At 32.3% G+C, this 22,146-nt stretch overlaps 1 protein-coding gene across 1 annotated transcript in view; it reads left to right on the top strand.

The window, feature by feature from the left end:
• LOC141291480 (uncharacterized) overlaps positions 1–21,056 on the top strand; it is an 80,388-nt gene extending 59,332 nt beyond the window's left edge. The window contains exons 3-5 of the mRNA XM_073823640.1: positions 18,287–18,341; positions 18,431–18,518; positions 20,476–21,056. Of these exons, the coding sequence (XP_073679741.1) occupies positions 18,287–18,341; positions 18,431–18,518; positions 20,476–21,056 (724 nt within the window). The remainder of the gene's footprint in view (positions 1–18,286; positions 18,342–18,430; positions 18,519–20,475) is intronic.
• The last annotated feature ends 1,090 nt before the right edge of the window (positions 21,057–22,146 follow it).

The raw sequence follows: 22,146 nt of genomic DNA, 5'->3' as shown, positions 1-22,146 counted from the left end.
AAGTCCCATGTTGTTATACACATTTGTGTCTCATAAACCATAAACAATATATGTGACCCTGGACCACAAAACCAGTCATAACTTAGAGATGTATACATCATTTGAAAGCTCAATAAATAAGCTTTCTATTGATGTATGGTTTGTTAGGATAAGGCAATATTTGGCCGAGATACATCTATTTGAATATCTGAAATCTGAGGGTGCAAAAAAATCAAAATACTGAGAAAATCACCTTTAAAGTTGTCCAAATTAAGTTCTTAACAATGCATATTACTAATCAAAAACTACATTTTGATATATTTACAATAGGAATTTTACAAAAAATCTTAATGGAACATGATCTTTACTTAATTTCCTAATGATTTTTGGCATAAAAGAAAAATCAATAATTTTGACCCATACAATGTATTTTTGGCTATTGCTACAAATATACCCCAGCGACTTAAGACTGGTTTTGTGGTCCAGGGTCACATATACCAGAACACACACACACAGACTGCAATCTTTAACCGATAATACTAGGGCTGAGAACCAGTTATTCATCAAATTCCATATATTTACAAAAAACTTAATATATGTAATCCATACTATTAAAAGAAAAAAAGTTTGACTTTTCCTACAGTGTAATTATACAATTAAGCACTGAAAAATTTTAATGAATAAAATAGTAGTTTCTGTAGGGTCATGTTTGGTTTAGGGTTAGCTGCATGTAATTCCGCATTATGTACTGTGTTATTTACTGTATTACATTATTACTGTAGCTATAGTTCATGTCATGTGTAACAAGGACACTGTAAGTAAAGTGTTACCAAAAAAATTAATAATGAATAAATACACTAGTAGAAATATTTGTAATTAATTAAAACATTGATAGAATAGAAAAATCACAATAAAATTGAATAAAATGTTGACTTTTGTGAACCATTCGAAATTATACATATACTAAGTGATAAATCAATTAGTAGAAATATTTATAATAAAAACAATTGTAGAATTGAAAAATCATAATAAAATAGATTAAAATGTTGACTCTTATTAGGCAATTAAAATAAAAATGTGTTATTATTAAGTAAGGAATAATTGACGACGGGCCGTAGAATTCTTAGAAAATAATGCACACCCGAGGTGTCAATTATTCTGCTTATACTACAGTAACCACACCTCAAGACATCGATCAGATGATATATTTCAAGACATTCGTCCGGTTTTTATCCTTAAAACGCTATTGTGAGTAGGATTAATTTCTTACGCAGCTCATCCAACAGCTTCGTTGCTAGTTCCAAAACGTCATTTTAGACCTAGTAACGACGCTTGAGCCGTTGATAGCAAACTAATGCAGTTAATAATGAAGTTTAGACAGACCAACAGACAAGCAGACGGACGGAAAGAGAGGGGGGAGAGAGTTTAAGATCGTAAGTTACCTCTCTCAAGTCTGTGTGTCTCTCAAAGGTGACTGGCAGCATCGTCTCTACTGACAGTTAAACTTTAAGTTCATTTTCTTCAAGACCACACCGTTGTTACCTCGTGTGAGAGCTGTCATGCCGTTTTTAAGTTGGTTATCGTCAGAGATGCGCTAACAACATTAGCGCGAGCAGTGTTGCCAGATCAGGTTGACGATTTCCAGCCCAAAAGCTCACCAAAACCCGCCCACTTCAACAAAAACCAGCCCAAATTTTAACTGCCAAAATAATGAGAATTTTATTGCCATGTCAAGGTTAATAAGGACCATTTTTATCTCTTTAAAAAAAAGAATAATGACAAAATAAAATAAAGACAAATCAATTTCACAGGAATATGGATCAAAACAGTCCGAAAATATGCGTAAAATGTCTTCTTTTCAAAGTGGAAATTAACCGATGACTTTAACCCTTGGAAAAACACATGCATCATTTTCAATGTCCACAGTAAAAATATGCTAATTTCTGTGCAAAAAGTGCACAATAAAGTGATGAGAAACAATGTAGCTGGCATTTACGTTCATGCACACACCCACGTTTTCTTATTTCAGTTACAATTATATTTAGAAGTCTTCTATTCATCTCTCACCACATGTAATCCACTTAGACTTTTTATCGTGTAACTTATATTTAGGCCACTTTGCCATCGCAATTACTTAAAATGAATAAATGAATAAGCTGCATATTCAAAATCTTGCCCGTTATAGCGCCAAAACCTCGTCACTCACAAGTCATCACATCTCACTAACGTAAAAGACGTAAATTGATTGACAGGTCTCTGTTAAACTAAACCAGTAAGGGTTGCGTTAAGCAAAAATGATTAAATGACTGCACTACACATTATATTACTGTGATACTTTGAGCTCGAAGGTATTAAAATAACAATCACTAATGATAAAAGCGAAGAAAAAAGCAGCTGATTGGGCGGCTTTTATTTTTTTAAAGCAGCCCAAATTTTGTCTACCCGCCCAATGCGTTATTCTCCGGTCCAAGCCGATCAAAAGAAGCCCAATTGGGCGGAAACCCGCCCAATCTGGCAACACTGAGCGCGAGTGCTAACTGTATATGTGTGCGTCTGTGAGTGAGAGAGAGGAGAGAAATAGAGTTTGTGCTTTCCGTACATAATAAAACGTAATATTGTGGAAAAATCATGGACATAATCTGTCGTTTTTATCCTGTTGTTTACTGTATGTATTAGTTTTGCCAGTGTGACTGTAGCTTTTGGTTATTTTGCTGTTTTGGGCTGTTAGGACCTTTGAAATAACTGAAATGTGTGGCGAAGTGATATAGACATGTACTGCGGTCTAAAGCTGCCTGGAACTACGTTCGCCGTGCGTTTCCCTGAAAATAATGCACACCTCTAGAACGTTCCTCAGCCAATCAGATTCAAGCATTCAACGGCCCTGTAGTATAATAATAAATAATTATATTAGTAAAAATACTTATACTTTTTTAAATGAGTAGAATAGAAAAATCAAAATAAAGTTGACCCTTATGAGCCAATTAAAACAAAAAAGGGTTATTATTAATAATAATAAATACATACATAAGTAAAATAATTCTAAAATAAAGCAAAATAGAAAAATCATAAAAGTATTGACTTTTACGAGGCAATTAAAAAAATGATTGTTTATTGTTATTAATAAATGTATACATTGGTAGAAATATTTATAATAAAATGAAAAATTAGCAGAACAGAAAAATCATAATAAAATAGAATAAAATGCTGATTCTTATGAGCCATTTAAAGTAAAAAGTATTATTGTTAAATAAATACATTAGTAGAAATATTTATAATAAATTAAAAAAATAGTAGAACAGAATAATCATAATAAAATAGAATAAAATGTTGACACTTATGAGCCAATTAAAATGAAAATTATTGGCATTATTAATAATAAATAAATACATCAGTGGAAATATTGATAATAAAAAATAGAATAGTTCTAATAAAAAAATATTAAAATGTTGACTCTCATGAGTCAACTAAAATGAAAAGTATTATTATTATTATTATTATAAACACATTATAAGAAATATTTATAATAAAATAAAAAAATGCAGAATTGACAAATCATAATAAAATAGATTAAATGTTGACTCTTATGAACCAATCGAAATAATACATATACTTATTAATAGTAAGTAAATACATTAGTAGAAATATTTGTAATGAATTAAAACATTATTAGAATAGAATAATCATAATAGAACAAAATGTTATATAAATAAATATGAAATGAAATAAAAAGTATTATACATACTAATAAATATATACATTAGTACAAATATGTATAATAAAATAAAAAAATTGACAAATTGACAAATTATAATAAAATAGAATAAAATGTTTACTCTTATGAGGCAATTAAAATAAAAAAATATATATTATTATTATTAATAAAAATATATTAGTAGGAATATTTATAATAAATTTCAAAATTAGTAGAATAAAATAATCATAATGGTATAGAATAAAATGTTGACACTTATGAGCTAAATAAAATAAAAACATTATTATTAATACTAAATAAATACATTAGATGAAATATTTATAATAAAATGAAAAAATAGTAGAATAGAAAAATCATAATAAAATAAATGTTGACTCTTATGAGCCAATTAAAATAAAAAGTATCATTATTAATAATAAATATAAATAAATGATTTAAAAATAGAATAAAATGCGGCAATTAAAATAAAATGTATTATTATTATTAATAATAACTACTAGATAAGTAGAAATATTTATAATAAATAAAAAATGTGTAGAATAGAATAATCCTAAAAAATATTAAAATGTTGACTCTTATGAGCCAACTAAAATGAAAAGTATTATTATTAATAATAATAAATAAATACATTAGAATAAATATTTATAATAAAATAGCAGAATTGACAAAACATAATAAAATAGAATTAAATGTTGACTCTTATAAGGCAATTCAAATAAAAAATATTATTATTAATAATAAAAAATACATTAGTAAAAATATTTATAATATAAAAATAGCAGAATAGACCAATTATAATAAAATAAAATAACAATATTGACTAATAAGCCAATTAATTTTTTATTATTATTATAATAATAAATAAATACATTAGTAGAAATATATAATAAATAAAAAATGTAGAATAGAATAAAATAATATAATAATAATAAAAAAGAAATGTTGACTCTTGTGAGCCAGTTCCTGTACATGAATCAAAACTTAACAACAAGTATAGTCTGATTCACAGAGGAATCACTCTGATTAGTTGACTCTTTTAATGAATCAAATCACTTATAAATAAGTCACTGATTCACTAACTGAACCACATGGTATTTTTTATATTTGGAAAGAACTAAGAGCGATTACTGCACCTGACACAAAACTACTGGCAATTTCAGTAACTTATAAAATACAAGTTTTTATTTTTTTAGTTTTTGGAAATGATGTTGTGGCCATACGTTTATACACTTATAAGTTTACACACCTAAAAAAAAAAATAAGAAGGATCATAAAAATGCCATTTGTTATATTTTGCATATTCTTCAAGGTTTATATAGATTTATGGACATAACAGTATGTTGTTCATAGGGTGCATGAGCCTTATTAATTACTGGATTGCTATACAGTGCCTTGTGAAATTATTCATACCCCTTCATTTTTATCACATTTTGTTATGTTGCTGCCTTATGTTAAACTACTTTAAATTACTTTTTCCCACATCAATCTACACTCCCTACTCCATAATGGCAAAGCAAAAAATAGGTTTTTAACATTTGTGCAAATTTATTAAAAATAAAAAACTGAAAAGATCCTGTTGCATAAGTATTCATACCCTTTTCTGGGACACTCGAAATTTAGCTCAGGAGCATTCATATTGCTTCTAGATGTTACTACACTTCGAGTGGAGTTCAACTGTGGCAAATTCATTTGAATGAGTATGATTTAGAAAGGCACACACCTCTCAGAAAAGGTCTAACAGCTGAAAATGCATATCAGAGCAAAAACCAAGTCCTGAGCTCAAGATAACTGTCTGTAGAGCTCAGTGACAGACTTGCGTTAAGGCAATGATCTAGGGAAGAGTTCAGAAAAAAATCTGCTGCATTGAAGGTTCACAGAAGTATTATCCATAATGGAAGACGATTGGAACAACTAGGACTCTAGAAAATGTCTGCCAGCCCCCATCCAAGCTGACAGAGCTTGAGAGGTGAAAAGGTGAGGCAAAGAATGGCAGATAATTGCCAAAAGCAGATGTGCAAAGCTTGTCACATCATACCCAAAAAGACTTGAGCCTGTAAAGGAGCTTCAACTATGTACCGAGTTAAGGGTATGAATACTTATGCAATGTACTTATTTCAGTGTTTTATTTTTAATAAATTTGTAAAATTTGCAAATCTGGTTTTTGCTTTGTCATTATTATGGTGTATGGAGAAAACTGGTAAATTTATGTGGGGAAAAACTAATTCAAAGCAGTTTAACATAACGCTGCAACAAAACAAAATGTGAAAAAAATGAAGGGGTATGAATACTTTTGCAAGGTACTGTAATTATGCTTAATTATGTTGCGTCAAAAAGTCTGCATAAACGTACCTTTTGCAAAACCTGTATTAAATTTGATTCAGATTTGTTAGATCTTCAAAATGTGAAATGATCTCATCTTGTGGGAACTTCTAAGGGCTCAAACAGCAATATGAACTGAATTTCTCATTTCCAAAATGTTGTTCCTGATACTGAAAGTTTGAATCGTTAAAAGCAATCGGACTCAAAAGCAGGGTCGTTAATTCCTTACGGTTCCCATCCAAATCTAATGGTTTGTTCCTGAGCTGTTTGTACGTTTGCACATAAAAGTGTTTCTGCACAGACGCGCCCCACTCATATGTCGAAAGAATGCGTCGGCTTCTTAAAAACTCTCCCCCACTCTCGTGTCAGGGCACCTCCTCCTCTTTTTCTTTAGTTCTATCTCTCTTTCCGTCTCTATCTCTCCTTCCCCGCTGTGGAGCGACTTGATGAATGCTAATATCACTCCTTCAGCAGATTGCGTGCCCTCTGTAGGAGCCGTTTCGCTGGGAAATGCCTTAAGTTAAGCTCTGCCTCAGATGCTCATTTGTGACAAAGACTTTTGCTTAGAGATATTACAAGGAACGAAACCCTCCAACAAATCAGTTTCACATACTCTCAGGCGTTGTTCTATTTCGGTTTTTACGTAACGTTTCACAGAAAAGATGAATAGGGACTATACTCGTTTGTTGCATATTCACCACAAAGTCTTGTTTTTGCTGTACTGCAAAACAACTCGTTCTCTATTGTTATACAAGATTGTTGTGCAGAAGCCAAGTGTGTTTGTGTTTTAGTGTCATCCTAATGGTAAAAACACAGTAAGTACGACTGATATTTAGTGCTCAGAGAGCAGGTTGGCATTGCTGCGAAGTCACCAGATGCCTAATGGAAAACACACACTGAGCTCATTGTTCTGAGATATACAAATTATGATTGAGTAAAACCACTTTTTCACAATTAAAATGTTCCATCTCATTTCCATTGCAGAAAATTACAATCTACTCAGCCTTATGTATTCAAAACTAGTATGACTTACTTCTGTGAAACATAAAAGGAGATACTTTCCGATTTTCAATGCAATGAAAATACCTTTACCTTTTTGTTACTAAAACTATTCAAAATAATTTGTAAATACTGTATATCAAAACATAAATAATAGGTAGAAAACGAAAATTCTGTCATTAATTACTCACCCTCATGTTGTTCCAAACCTTTAAAACCTTTGTTCATCTTCAGAACACAAATGAAGATATTTTTGATGAAATCCTAAAGCTTTCTGACCCTGAATAAGCAGCAACGTTACTGACACATTCAAGACCCAGAAAGGTAAGGACGTTGTTAAAATAGTCCATGTGACATGGTTCAACTGTAATGTAATGAAACTATGAGAATACTTTTTGCGTGCAAAGAAAAAAAAACTTTATTCAACTATTTTGACAATGTCCTTACTACATTTCTGTCATATGTGTTGCTGTCTATGCTGGGTCAGAAAGCTCTCTGATTTAATCAAAAATATATTAATTTGTGTTTTGAAGATAAACTAAGTTCTTACAGATTTGGAACGACAAAAGGCTGTAAAAATGCTACAGTAAAAACCTGTTAAATACTTAACAGCAAGTTCCCCTACTATATATGATGAAAAACTGTATTGGACATTTTACGGTAATATACCGTTTTCAGAAGTGAAAAGGAACGTTTCAAAATTGAAATTTTGAAACTGTGTTTCTTAGTTTTTTTAGACATTAGGGTTGTATGTTACATCTAATGTTGTTAAATGAATGTTTATTGTACTATTTCAGTTAACGTAGTCTTAAATGAGTTATAAAGTTTTAAATGACCGTAAAGAGTTTGGAGAAAATTGGATATGTGTCAGATCCATGGCATGTACATCAGGTTTTAAAGAGACCGTGCTGCTTTTAAAGTGAAACCTGCTGAAGTCTGTCATGGATGAAAATCAAAGAACAAAAGAAAATTAAATGTAAAAAAATTATATGTAATGTTGTAATGGCTATAATTAATAGGTAAAATTGAGGAAAATGCATTTAATAAAGACACCAGTAGCAGTATTGGTATCAATGCTACATAGTAAAATGATGCCATTAAACACACATTTGAAATATACTATCTTTATTTTGTTTCTTCATTAATTTAAAGGTTTAATGTGAAATTATGACAATTTAAATATGAAATTAATCATGATTAATTACAGAAAAATTAACCATGACCAGGTAAAAAATCAGGCCGTTAAAAAATATTTTTGGCCGGTAAATTGGCAGGTGTGGCAAAAAGTTAGTTTTAGGCCTTGTATGTTACTATTTAAAAGCTGCTTGTGTTGGGCTTTGGTTCATCATGTGTCTTTCTCATCACCACATGCTTTTGGTGGTTATCAGTGTATTACAAAGGTACAAAACAGATTTCAGTAGGTTGGTATATTAACATTATATCAGTTAATGAAATTACGGTATTTAAATGTAAATTTAGGCTAAAACCGTAAAAACCTAAAACGTTGCTACCGTATTTGGTAAAATTTTGGCAACCACAGCTGCCTCTTTTTATTACTGTAAATTTTACAGAATTTTCTTTTTTGGGGTGAACTATCCCTTTAATCTTAAAAAAAGTAAAAAAACACAAAAAAAATACAAAAACTAGAAAACTAGAAATGCTGTACAAAAAATATTCAGCTAGATAGATATTTACAAAATTTTTATGACAAAATCAGGTAACAAAATTACTACAATTAAAATGAAAACTAAAAAAAAAAATTAAAAGCTAATTCAAAATATTAGTAAATATTAGTACTTTTATTCAATGTTATGTATTCAACATGAAATAATTGAGAAATTTCAAGATAATTCAGGTTTCAAGTTTAATTGCCAGCATTTATGGCATAACGTTAATTGCTACAAAATTTAAATGTCTTTCCTTTTCTTAAAAAAAATGCAATAATCTAGGAAGCCCGTTTCTGCCACAGTTGAGAAAAAATGATTCTGTAAGTCATAATAATGAAAAACTTTTACTTTTTATCTCATTATATTGGGAAACTTTCTCATAATAATGCGTTAAAAAGTAATAATATTCACAAAAAAATAAATCTTGTAAAACTGAGAAACCTTTTTATAACAGTGAGAAACCTTCTTGTTATAATGACTTAGTTTCTCATAATAATGACTTAGTATCTCACTATATGGAGAAACTTTCTCGTAATAATGAGTTAAAAAGTAATAATATTCACAAAAAATAAATCTTGTAAATCTGAGAAACTTTCTTGTAATAATGAGAAACTTACTGGTATTAATGACTTAGTTTCTGTTAATAATGATGTAATTTTTCGTAATAATGAGAAACTTTCTCGTAAAATGACTTAGTATCTCGTAATAATGAGAAACTTACTGGTATTAATGACTTAGTTTCTGTTAATAATGATGTAATTTTTCGTAATAATGAGAAACTTTCTCGTAAAATGACTTAGTATCTCGTAATAATGAGAAACTTTCTTGTAATAATGACTTAATTTCTCGTAATAATGACTTAGATTTCTTGTAATGAGAAACTTTCTCGTAAAATGACTTAGTATCTCGTAATAATGAGAAACTTTCTTGTAATAATGACTTAGATTTCTTGTAATGAGAAACTTTCTCGTAATAATGACTTAGTATCTCGTAATAATGACTTAATTTCTCGTAATAATGAGAAACTGTCTCATAGTAATGACTTAGTTTCTTGTAATAATGACTTAGTATCTCGTAATAATGACTTAATTTCTCGTAATAATGAGAAACTGTCTCATAGTAATGACTTAGTTTCTTGTAATAATGACTTAATTTCTCGTAATAATGAGAAACTGTCTCATAATTAGAGGTCGACCGATGTATCGGTTTTGCCGATTAATCGGCACCGATAGTTGATTGGCTGAACTATCGGTTATCTGCAAAAATCCATGCCGATAGTTTTTCCGGATTGCGTTCTTTGCTGAAGAGGCTCACACTCCGCTCCGCTGTCATAGAGTATGAGAGGTTAAGTCAGACACCAATGTTAAATGTCAGGATTGTTACCATATATTTGCATTGATTTATATCCATTTGGTCATATTTGTAGCCAGCAAAATTGCAGATTTAAAGACTTGATGTGAGAAAGCAAACCGTGTTCATTCAGCCTACAGAATCCTGCTGCGCCACAGCGCGCCATTCACAGTTTTACATTACATATCTGTCCCAAATTGTTGTTAATGTTTATAAAGGCTTGACCCTGCTGGAAGATTGTGCATTTAAGTGATAAATTCGTATTTCTGTAGATCTAATAAAGTCTGTATGCTTCATATAGAGCTATAATTTATGTTTTAGCCTTTTCTTCAGGCCGCGGAAGCATGGTAGGTTTGCATCTTGTTACGCACTTTATTTCACAATGCAATTTTCCTTGTTCTTACTTGATTTTAATAACTGATCAACAAAAATATGTATTCAAAATTAAGATAAAAATTATACAAAACGAAATTCGTTTAAAAAGGGATTTTCCACAAATAAAAAGGTGGAAGTGGTCAACAATTGTGTCTGACCCCAATTCTCCCGGCGTATTGCCGTCCAATTCATACCACGTCCTTTATGACATTTACAAATTACACACACTTCTTTCGTAATTAACAGATTATACTGAAACAAAACACAAACAAATAATATTTAAACATAAATGTAAAACAGATAACACATTTTCTTAAATGACTACAGCAATATAGATCGTACTTTCTCTTTCCATTTGATCTGTTGTTGTTTGATCTTTGCCGCTTTTTTGATCATTCTTGAAGTAAACATTTGCCCAGTTGGTGATTAAATAAACTGTTTTAGATTTCTGCTTGAACTACACGACGCATCCTGTGTGTGTTAGATACCTGCGAGTTGTCCGCGCAACGCAGCGCTGCATCGCAACCCTCTCTTCAAGGAGCTTGTGTTTTTCCCCGCATATGGCACGCGTGAGCGTCTGAAACGCGGCTGGCTTCATTGCACAGAATTTGCACTGTGAGACTCGTGTGCATTGCTTGACAGTGCGTGCTTCCACCCGCAGTTTTTTTACTTTACATGTGCCTTCATTTCTGCCGTTTGTAATGCAGTATATTAGATGCACAAAACTCGCGCACTGACAGACTTTCACTTGCAATTTGTGTTTGTTCGTCCTAAAAAGCTCGATTGCAGATGCGGTTAAATGCACTTGCCATTTCGAATACTTTTATACGAAACTGATGTACACACAGTCAGTTATGTTTTCAGAGCAGGGCATCTGATATATCGAAATAGATCTGTGCATTCATTTGAATGCAGCCTGTTAAAGCAGCCACTGTCAATGATCTCATCAGTAATAATCAAACGAAAGGAAAAAATAACTATTGTCTGTTAACTTTTGGATACTTAAAGAACACTTATTTTAAATAAGTAATTGGTTTAAAAGTAGCCTGCTTATATAATAAAAAAATAAAGTAAATTTTGCTCAAAATAAATTATATAAAATGTATATGAAAATGTAGCCATGTGCAGTAATATTGAAAACTGAGAATGTGATGCATGGTTATTTTTAGTTGTTATTGAAAATCGTAATTAAATTGAATCTTAATTTTAATAAGGCAGTACTAACATACAGAGATTCCAAATATAAACAAAAAGCATAGAAACTGTAATTTTACATATTGTTAAAATGTAAAGATTCCCACCCCTACTGTTAATATGAAATAACACTTTACAATGAGCCCATTTGTAACATCAACTAAGATTGATGAAAGCTGTAGAATAGAAGTGTTGTTCCTTGTTAGGGTGTTATTTTGTTAACATTAATGAACTATGAAATAACTTCAATGATCAATATATAATTAAAATTAATATTTTTATTAATTTACAAAGTATGGTTTATTACTTTTTTAAAACTAGCAGAGCAGTATTTTAGTTGCCGTTCAGTATCTATTTTCAAAAACTATCGGTTAATTAATCGGTATCGGCCAGTGTGGTCCAGCCTAGCTATCGGTATCGATAAAAACCAATATCGGTCGACCTCTACTCATAATAATGACTTAGTTTCTTGTAATAATGACTTAATTTCTCGTAATAATGACTTAGATTTCTTGTAATGAGAAACTTTCTCATAATAATGACTTAGTATCTCGTAATAATGACTTAGTTTCTTGTAATAATGACTTAGTTTCTCGTAATAATGACTTAATTTCTCGTAATAATGACTTAGATTTCTTGTAATGAGAAACTTTCTCATAATAATGACTTAGTATCTCGTAATAATGACTTAATTTCTCGTAATAATGAGAAACTGTCTCATAATAATGACTTAGTTTCTTGTAATAATGACTTAGTTTCTTGTAATGAGAAACTTTCTCGTAAAATGACTTAGTATCTCGTAATAATGAGAAACTTTCTCGTAATAATGACTTAGATTTCTTGTAATGAGAAACTTTCTCGTAATAATGACTTAGTATCTCGTAATAATGACTTAATTTCTCGTAATAATGAGAAACTGTCTCATAATAATGACTTAGTTTCTTGTAATAATGACTTAGTTTCTTGTAATGAGAAACTTTCTCGTAAAATGACTTAGTATCTCGTAATAATGAGAAACTTTCTCGTAATAATGACTTAGATTTCTTGTAATGAGAAACTTTCTCGTAATAATGACTTAGTATCTCGTAATAATGACTTAATTTCTCGTAATAATGAGAATCTGTCTCATAGTAATGACTTAGTTTCTTGTAATAATGACTTAATTTCTCGTAATAATGAGAAACTGTCTCATAATAATGACTTAGTTTCTTGTAATAATGACTTAATTTCTCGTAATAATGACTTAGATTTCTTGTAATGAGAAACTTTCTCGTAATAATGACTTAGTATCTCGTAATAATGACTTAATTTCTCGTAATAATGAGAAACTGTCTCATAATAATGACTTAGTATCTCGTAATAATGACTTAATTTCTCGTAATAATGAGAAACTGTCTCATAATAATGACTTAGTTTCTTGTAATAATGACTTAGTTTCTTGTAATAATGACTTAATTTCTCGTAATAATGACTTAGATTTCTTGTAATGAGAAACTTTCTCATAATAATGACTTAGTATCTCGTAATAATGACTTAATTTCTCGTAATAATGAGAAACTGTCTCATAATAATGACTTAGTTTCTTGTAATAATGACTTAATTTCTCGTAATAATGACTTAGATTTCTTGTAATGAGAAACTTTCTCGTAATAATGACTTAGTATCTCGTAATAATGACTTAATTTCTCGTAATAATGAGAAACTGTCTCATAATAATGACTTAGTATCTCGTAATAATGACTTAATTTCTCGTAATAATGAGAAACTGTCTCATAATAATGACTTAGTTTCTTGTAATAATGACTTAGTTTCTTGTAATGAGAAACTTTCTCGTAAAATGACTTAGTATCTCGTAATAATGAGAAACTTTCTCGTAATAATGACTTAGATTTCTTGTAATGAGAAACTTTCTCGTAATAATGACTTAGTATCTCGTAATAATGACTTAATTTCTCGTAATAATGAGAAACTGTCTCATAATAATGACTTAGTTTCTTGTAATAATGACTTAGTTTCTTGTAATGAGAAACTTTCTCGTAAAATGACTTAGTATCTCGTAATAATGAGAAACTTTCTCGTAATAATGACTTAGATTTCTTGTAATGAGAAACTTTCTCGTAATAATGACTTAGTATCTCGTAATAATGACTTAATTTCTCGTAATAATGAGAATCTGTCTCATAGTAATGACTTAGTTTCTTGTAATAATGACTTAATTTCTCGTAATAATGAGAAACTGTCTCATAATAATGACTTAGTTTCTTGTAATAATGACTTAATTTCTCGTAATAATGACTTAGATTTCTTGTAATGAGAAACTTTCTCGTAATAATGACTTAGTATCTCGTAATAATGACTTAATTTCTCGTAATAATGAGAAACTGTCTCATAATAATGACTTAGTATCTCGTAATAATGACTTAATTTCTCGTAATAATGAGAAACTGTCTCATAATAATGACTTAGTTTCTTGTAATAATGACTTAGTTTCTTGTAATAATGACTTAATTTCTCGTAATAATGACTTAGATTTCTTGTAATGAGAAACTTTCTCATAATAATGACTTAGTATCTCGTAATAATGACTTAATTTCTCGTAATAATGAGAAACTGTCTCGTAATAATGACTTAGTTTCTTGTAATAATGACTTAGTTTCTTGTAATAATGACTTAGATTTCTTGTAATGAGAAACTTTCTCGTAATAATGACTTAGTATCTCGTAATAATGACTTAATTTCTCGTAATAATGAGAAACTGTCTCGTAATAATGACTTAGTTTCTTGTAATAATGACTTAGTTTCTTGTAATAATGACTTAGATTTCTTGTAATGAGAAACTTTCTCGTAATAATGACTTAGTTTCTTGTAATAATGACTTAGATTTCTTGTAATGAGAAACTTTCTCGTAATAATGACTTAATTTCTCGTAATAATGAGAAACTCTCATAATAATGACTTAGTTTCTTGTAATAATGACTTAATTTCTCGTAATAATGAGAAACTGTCTCATAATAATGACTTAGTTTCTTGTAATAATGACTTAGATTTCTTGTAATGAGAAACTTTCTTGTAATATTGACAGTATCTTGTAATAATGACTTAGTATCTCATAATAATGAGAAACTTTCTCATAGTAATGACTTAATTTCTTCTGATAATGAGAAACTTTCTCATAATAATGACAGTAACTTGTAATAATGACTTAATTTCTCGTAATAATGAGAAACTGTCTCATAGTAATGACTTAGTTTCTTGTAATAATGAAAAACTTTCTCGTAATAATGAAAAACTTTCTCGTAATAATACTTTATTTGTTGTGATAATGAGAAACCTTAGTAATAATGAGAATCTTTCTCACAATAATGACTTAGTTTCTCATAATAATGAGATAATTTCTCAGAAAAATAAGAAACTTTTTATCTTTCAAATCCATCAATAAGGCATTTTAACTTTAAACATTAAATACATATTTTTTAGATTACATTTTGGATTGTTTTCATGGATTTGTTATACAAACATGCTGCTTTGCACTTCACAAGACGCTAATTGATGGATTGGAGTCGTGTGGATTACTTGTGGATTATTGTAACTGAGTTTAACTTGTTCTGAACCTAAAATATTCCTATCCATGCCTATGCTAATGCTGCATTCATGATTGCATACTCAGTAGCCGAGTGCAGCTGTTATTTTGCTGTGTGAGGTTTTGCAAAATGAACAGTACATTCTGCAAGTCATGTGTGTAGACACAGGGTCACTAATACCCAGGTGCAAACGCGTCCCTCCGGCTTGAGTTTCTGACCTTCACGGGGGAACAAAGCGATACAGCCCTCACAACTACAAACAAACCAGAGACACTGCCATTATGTCTTTATGGAAGGCATATGCATTAAATTATTCTACTTTTTTAATGTCTTGTTATCTGTTCACCCATAAAAAACATCTTCGTATACTGTAGTTTAGGGAGTAAAAGAGAGAGAGAAAAGAGAAAATCCTCTGTTTCACAGATGTTGGTGTAAGTGTGAGAGATGTGTGTAGCAGCTGATGTTAAAAATAGGGTGAGAGTGAGAGGAACAAAATAGGTGTGTGAAAAAATGTGTGTATTTCACAGGCTGTTGTATTGGTGGAGAGAGAGAGAAGCTATAATTGATGTCACACCAGGTGTGTGTGGGGAATGAGAGGAGAAGAAAAGCAAGGGAGGAGGGACCATCAGGGTTACCTATCCATCCTCTCGCTCTCTCTTCCTCCAGTACACCTGCAACACTTCTAGTCCCTCATGATTACGCCATCCCTAGATAAAACCAGACCCTGGCAATCCCACAGAGAGCCATTACAAACACTCGCTGTAGTGGAATTTTACTTCCTGTCCTATTCAACAGTGCACAATAGCTGTGGTACAAAACCCAGAGAGCTAGTGTCTACAGTCTACAAAGGCTACGGCTTTCTAAACAGAATGTAATCTCATAGGTGACTGATTTAGGAAACTGCATATTTCAGTTTCTTATTCATTCCATTCCAGTAGTAGGTTTCCAGTGTTTATATGAATTTTTCCCCATAATGAATGGGTAAATCTCTTTTGATTGAGGTCAAAAGTTTGCATACACCTTGCAGAATCTGCAAAATGTTAATTATTTGACCAAAACAAGAGGGATCAAAAAAAAATTCATGTTATTTTTTTTTATTTAGTACTGACCTGAATGAGATACTTCACATAAAAGATGTTTACATATAGTCCACAAGAGAAAAAAATAGCTGAATCGATAAAAATGTCCATTTAAAATTTTACATACACTTCATTCTTAATACCGTGTTGTTACCTGAATAATTTTTAGTCATAGTTGTTCTTGAGTTCCTTTGTTTGTCCTGAACAGTTAAACTGCCTGCTGTTCTTCCAAATCCATCAGGTCCCACAAATTCTTTGGTTTTTTAGCATTTTTGTGCATTTGAACCCTTTCTAACAATGACTGTATGATTTTGAGATCCATCTTTTCACACTGAGGACAACTGAGAGACTCATATGCAACTATTACAGAAGGTTCAAACACTCACTGATGCTCCAGAAGGAAACACAATGCATTAAGAGCCGGGGGTGAAAACTTTTGAACAGAATGAAGATGTGTACATTTTGTCTAAATATCTTTTTTTTTTTCATTTAGCACTGCCCTTCAGAAGCTACTGAGGATGCTTACATGTTTCCCAGAAGACAAAATAAGTTAAATTTACCATGATCTTCAAATTCAATAAGTTTTCACCCCCCCAGCTCTTAATGCATAGTGTTTCCTTCTGGAGCATCAGTGAGTGTTTGAACCTTCTGTAATAGTAGCATATGAGTCCCTCAGTTGTCCTCAGTGTGAAAAGATGGATCTCAAAATCATACAGTCATTGTTGGAAAGGGTTCAAATATACAAAAATGCTGACAAACCAAAGAATTTGTGGGACCTGATGGATTTTTTTGAAGAACAGCAGGCAGTTTAACTGTTCAGGACAAACAAGGGACTCATGAACAACTAAAATAAATAAAAATCTGTGGGTCATTCAGGTAAAAACACAGTATTAAGAATCAAGTGTATGTAAAGTTTCGAACTAGGTAATTTTTATGAATTTCTAAACTATTATTTTCTCTTGTGGACTATATGTAAATGTTTTTTATGTGAAATATCTTATTCAGGTCAGTACTAAATAAAAAATAACATGCATTTTGCATGATCCCTCTTATTTTGGTAAAATAATTAACATTTTGCACATTCTTCACGATGTATGTAAACTTTCGACTTCAACTGTATGCTTCCGCCAATGCCAAAATTCAATTCACTTTTTTTTTAAAGTGTTTAAATGCTGAATTCAAGGTGACATTACCCATAATCCGTAAAGAAGAGGCAGATTAAAATGGTCACTGTTAATGGAAATGAAAATAGCGGGAAAAGAGCTCAACATCGACATCCAATTTCAGAAACAGAAATGAATACGCAAATGGAAGATAAAGGGATAGTTCAGCCAAAAATGAAAATTCTGTCGTTAATTAGCCACCCTCATGTCGTCCCAAACCCCTAAGACCTTCATTCATCTTCAGAACACAAATTTTGATATTTTTGATGAAATCCAAGAGTTTTTTGACCCTGCATACACAGAAATGTAACTGAAATGTTCCCAGGTCCAGAAAGGTAGTAAGGACACTGTTAAAATAGTCCATAAAACATTAAGATACGAGAATGCTTTCTGTTCCTTGTTGTGGTACTCTTGTGAATGGTGGCAGATGTTGACACGTAAGAGAAGAATTGTTGAATAAAGTCTTTGTTTTGTTTTCTTTGTGCACAAAAAGTATTCTCATAGCTTCTTAACAGTACAGCTGAACAACTAATGTCACATCATGGACTACTTTATCAATGTTATTAATATCTTTCTGGCCCTTGAACCTGTCAGAAAGCTCTCAGATTTCTTTAAAAATATCTTAATTTGTGTTCTGATTCTGAAGATGAACAAAGGTCTTACAGGTTTGGAACAACATGAGAGTGAGTAATTCATGACACAATTTTCATCTCTTTAAAATTATATCTAGATAGAAGTTTACTAGATGTTAGAACAGAGCTAATATTTCAGTTTACTTATAGGATGTTCCAGTCATTCAATTCTATACTTGATTGTTTATATTTTATGTTCTCCTCATAAAAAGTGTCTCTCATTTTATTATCTGCAGAAAAAGCAAGAGCAAACATGGCCATGCCAACGGAGGGGCTCAGAAAAAGGAAACAGTGAGTGGAAAAATGTATATGTACACACCCAGTGTAATTGTAGACATGGATGCATTGTCTTACAGTACAGATAATGTTTTATATTTCAGGCTGCTCTGCGCCAGTCCAAGCTGAACTCAATGAGTAAATCTGACACCCGCCTGCATGACATGCACAGGCTGCCCTGCAACGCCAATGGTGAGCGAGACAGACAGATTTAACTGGTCTTTATGACATACGCACACAAGACTCATTTACACACATACGCACATATGCACTGGCCGACGCACGTGCGTGCAAAGACTGACGTCTCCAGAGACTTGTCATGGTAAGATGTTTACGAGCTCGTGTTCCCACTGCCACAGACGTGTGATCTGCGAGGCTGGGAATGACAGTTGTCAAGCTGAGACGCAGAACACACATCTCAAAGCCTTATACGTTAGCTTGTGATCTTTTAAATGCAGACCAGTGAAGACTCTGTTTTATTTAGTGTGTAAAACACTAAATACACTATAAGAAGGATAACAGTTCCCAGTTTGGATCAACATGAAATCAAGATTGACTTTTATAGTACATGCTCCTGCTCATAATTTCCACAAATCATTAGTCCACATTCCAAAATATTGCTTTTACCAAGACCACAAGTTTCAAAACAGGTAACACATTTAGGTTATAAAAATGTTGAGGGAACATTATTTTGAAATGTTTCTAAAACGTTCCTAGGTTTTGGTTTTCCTTAAATGTTTCTTACAATGTTCTAACTTTATTTTCACCCAAAATATGTTGTTTGAACGTTTATTGTACCATACTAAAAACGTTCAAAAGTTTTTGAACTGCAAGATTTTTAAGGTTTTTAAAGAATTCTTTTCTGCACACCAACCCTGCATTTATTTGATCCAAAATACAAAATACTGCAAAAGCAGTAATATTGTAAAATATTTTTACTATTTAAAAAAACTGCTTGTCTAAGATAATAATAAAGACAATTGTTTTTTGAGCAGCAAATCAGTATATTAGAATGATTTCTGAAGGATCATGTGACTGGAGTAATGATGCAAAAAAAATGCTTTGAAATCACAGGAATAAACTATATTTTAAAATAAATTCAAATAGAAAACTCTTATTTTAAATAGCAAAAATACTTTAAAATTTTACTGTTTTTGCTATACTTTGGATCAAATAAATGCAGGCTTGTTGAGCAGAAGAGACATCTTTAAAAAAAACAAAACAATAAACATCGTACTGTTCAAAAACTTTTGGTACTGTATATAGGTTACAAAAATGTTTTTTTTTTTTTACAACATTCTACTTACTTTATTCTACTTACTTTATTTTCACCCAAAATATCATGTTATTTAAACAATTATGTTTATTATTCTAATAACATTAAAAAGTCCAGCTTTAGAATATTAAAGGTTGCAAAAACATTTCTTACAATATTCTACTACTTTTATTTTTTACTATTTTTCATTTTCTGTCGAGATTAAGAATGTTTATCAAGTACAAATAACAAGTACAAATATATATTTGTCTGAGAACGCTGATCTCAGTATGTTTTTCTCAGTGTAATAAGAACATTCATCAAGTAAAAAAACATCATGAAGACATAAACACAACTTTAAGAATGTTTTGTCCTAAAATGTTATTGAAAGTTGTGAGAATGTTCCTTGTTAGTTGGGAACAAACAGGTGCCAGTGTCATGCAAAATCAGTAGATGTATGCTAAGCTAGTCAGCTAAACTATTAGCTTGCTAACTAGGTTAGGTTAAAGTGGAAAGGTAAATGTTTAATTTGACCTGTTTTTAGTTTTGGTAGTGTCAAAATATCAAACTAAATTCACGTTTTTTGTTGCCAGTGTAAGTTCATGTTGCCTTTAAACTCATTGTACTGTATGTATGCAGGTTTAAACATGCAAAATTGTGTAAGTGTGGTCACAATAAGGGATAATCAAATAGTAATGGTCTGCCCTCTTGTGTTTGCCTGGAGTAATGTCAAATGTGACACTTTAATGACACTTTTTATTTTATTGACCCTTTGTGTATGTATGTATTCAGTTGTTTATCCAATGTGATATCAATACTCCAAACTCTAATCTTAATCCTCTGTTTAATCTTTCCCATCTCACTCATATTAACCCACGTTATTCTGATTGACAGGCGCCCCTAAGAGCCGGCCGGCCAGCATGGACCTTCTGCTCCTGCATACCCGCCGCTCCAATTCTGACCTCCGTCCCAGCTCAGCCCGCCAGCTCCCTCGTGCTCCCAACAAAAACGAGAATGAGGAACGTGAGCACACCTACTCTGAAGTTTGCCGCCGCTCCTCTCCAACATCCCACCCGCCAGATGATGGCCTGTACGAGAGTGTTGGGATCAAAGGGGTGGGGTCTGATAAACCTGCCCCACCTGCTGCCCCTGCCCCGACGTCAAGCAACACGCCTACTCAGCGCCGTGCCCACAGTCCGACGCTTAATGGGAATGGCCGAGGTGGAAGCAGAGGAGGCGTGAACGGTGTGAGTCAAGATGAAGTGACGGCAGAGTACGCCTCCATACGGAAGGTGAAGAAGCTGGAGCGCAGCAGGAGGGAGGAAGTGGTGGAGGATGGAGATAGGGAGCATCAGAGCGTGTCCAGCAGCGAGTCCTCCAGCAGCACCTTGCCTAGGAAAACAATGGAACCATTTCACCTACCTAATTTTCCAAAGGTGAATATGACACAGATTCGCCACACAGGTTCAGAATAGCTATAGTAAAAAAAAAAACTCAACTCGTAATTCTTCCTGCAGGGGCAAAAATGGGCAACAAAATCTCACAGAAACATTAAAGAAGGAAATTAATATATGTCTGGAAAACAGAGTGTCATATAGACTCTTTCAAGTAACCATCTAGAACACCCTAGCAAGCACCTAGAGCAGGGATCCTCAAATCTGGCTCACAAGACCCATTTTCCTGCAGAGTTTAGCTCCAAACATGATCAAACTCACTTACCTGTGTTTTTGTAATGATCTTGAAGACACTAATTAGCATGTTCAGGTGTGTTTGATTAGGGTTAGAGCTAAACTCTGCAGGAAAGTGGATCTCGCAAGCCAGATTTGAGGATCCCTGACCTAGAGCAACCCAGCAACCACTACAACCTCATAACAACCTCAAAACAACTTAGCAGCTGCATATCAACGCCCAAACAACCACCCAGAAAACACCCGCAACCAGCAACGTTTAGAACAACTTAGCAGCCGCATAGCAACGACCTAACAACCACCCAGAACACCCCAGCAACCACCCAGTAATACACTTAACACTCAGAACAACTTAGCAGCTGCAAAGCAACACCCTAACAACCACTTAGAATACCCCAGCAACCACTAAAACCTCATAACAACTTTAAAACAACTTAGCAGCTACATATCGACACACAAACAACCACCCAGAACACTCTCGCAACCACTACAACCTCAAAACAACCTTAGGACAACTTAGCAGCCACATAACAATGCCCTAACATTGAACACTCCAGCAAGCATTGCAACCTCATAACAACCTCAAAACAACTTAGCAGCTGCATAGCAATGCCCTAACAACCACCCAGAACACCCCCGCAACCAGCAACCCTTTAGAACAACTTAGCAGCCGCATAGCAACGACCTAACAACCACCCAGAACACCCCAGCAACCACATAATAATGCATCAAACACTCAGAACAACTTAGCAGCTGCATTGGATGGCCCTACAAACCACACAGAACACCTCAGCAACCACATTGTAATTCACTAAACATTTAGAACAACTTAGTACAACTTAGTACAACTTACTACAACCTTATAACAACCTCAGAA

This window comes from Garra rufa, chromosome 18 (genome assembly GCF_049309525.1).
Source record: "Garra rufa chromosome 18, GarRuf1.0, whole genome shotgun sequence".
Taxonomy (NCBI): Eukaryota; Metazoa; Chordata; class Actinopteri; order Cypriniformes; family Cyprinidae; genus Garra; species Garra rufa.
This window is presented reverse-complemented; position numbering and strand designations above follow the sequence as displayed.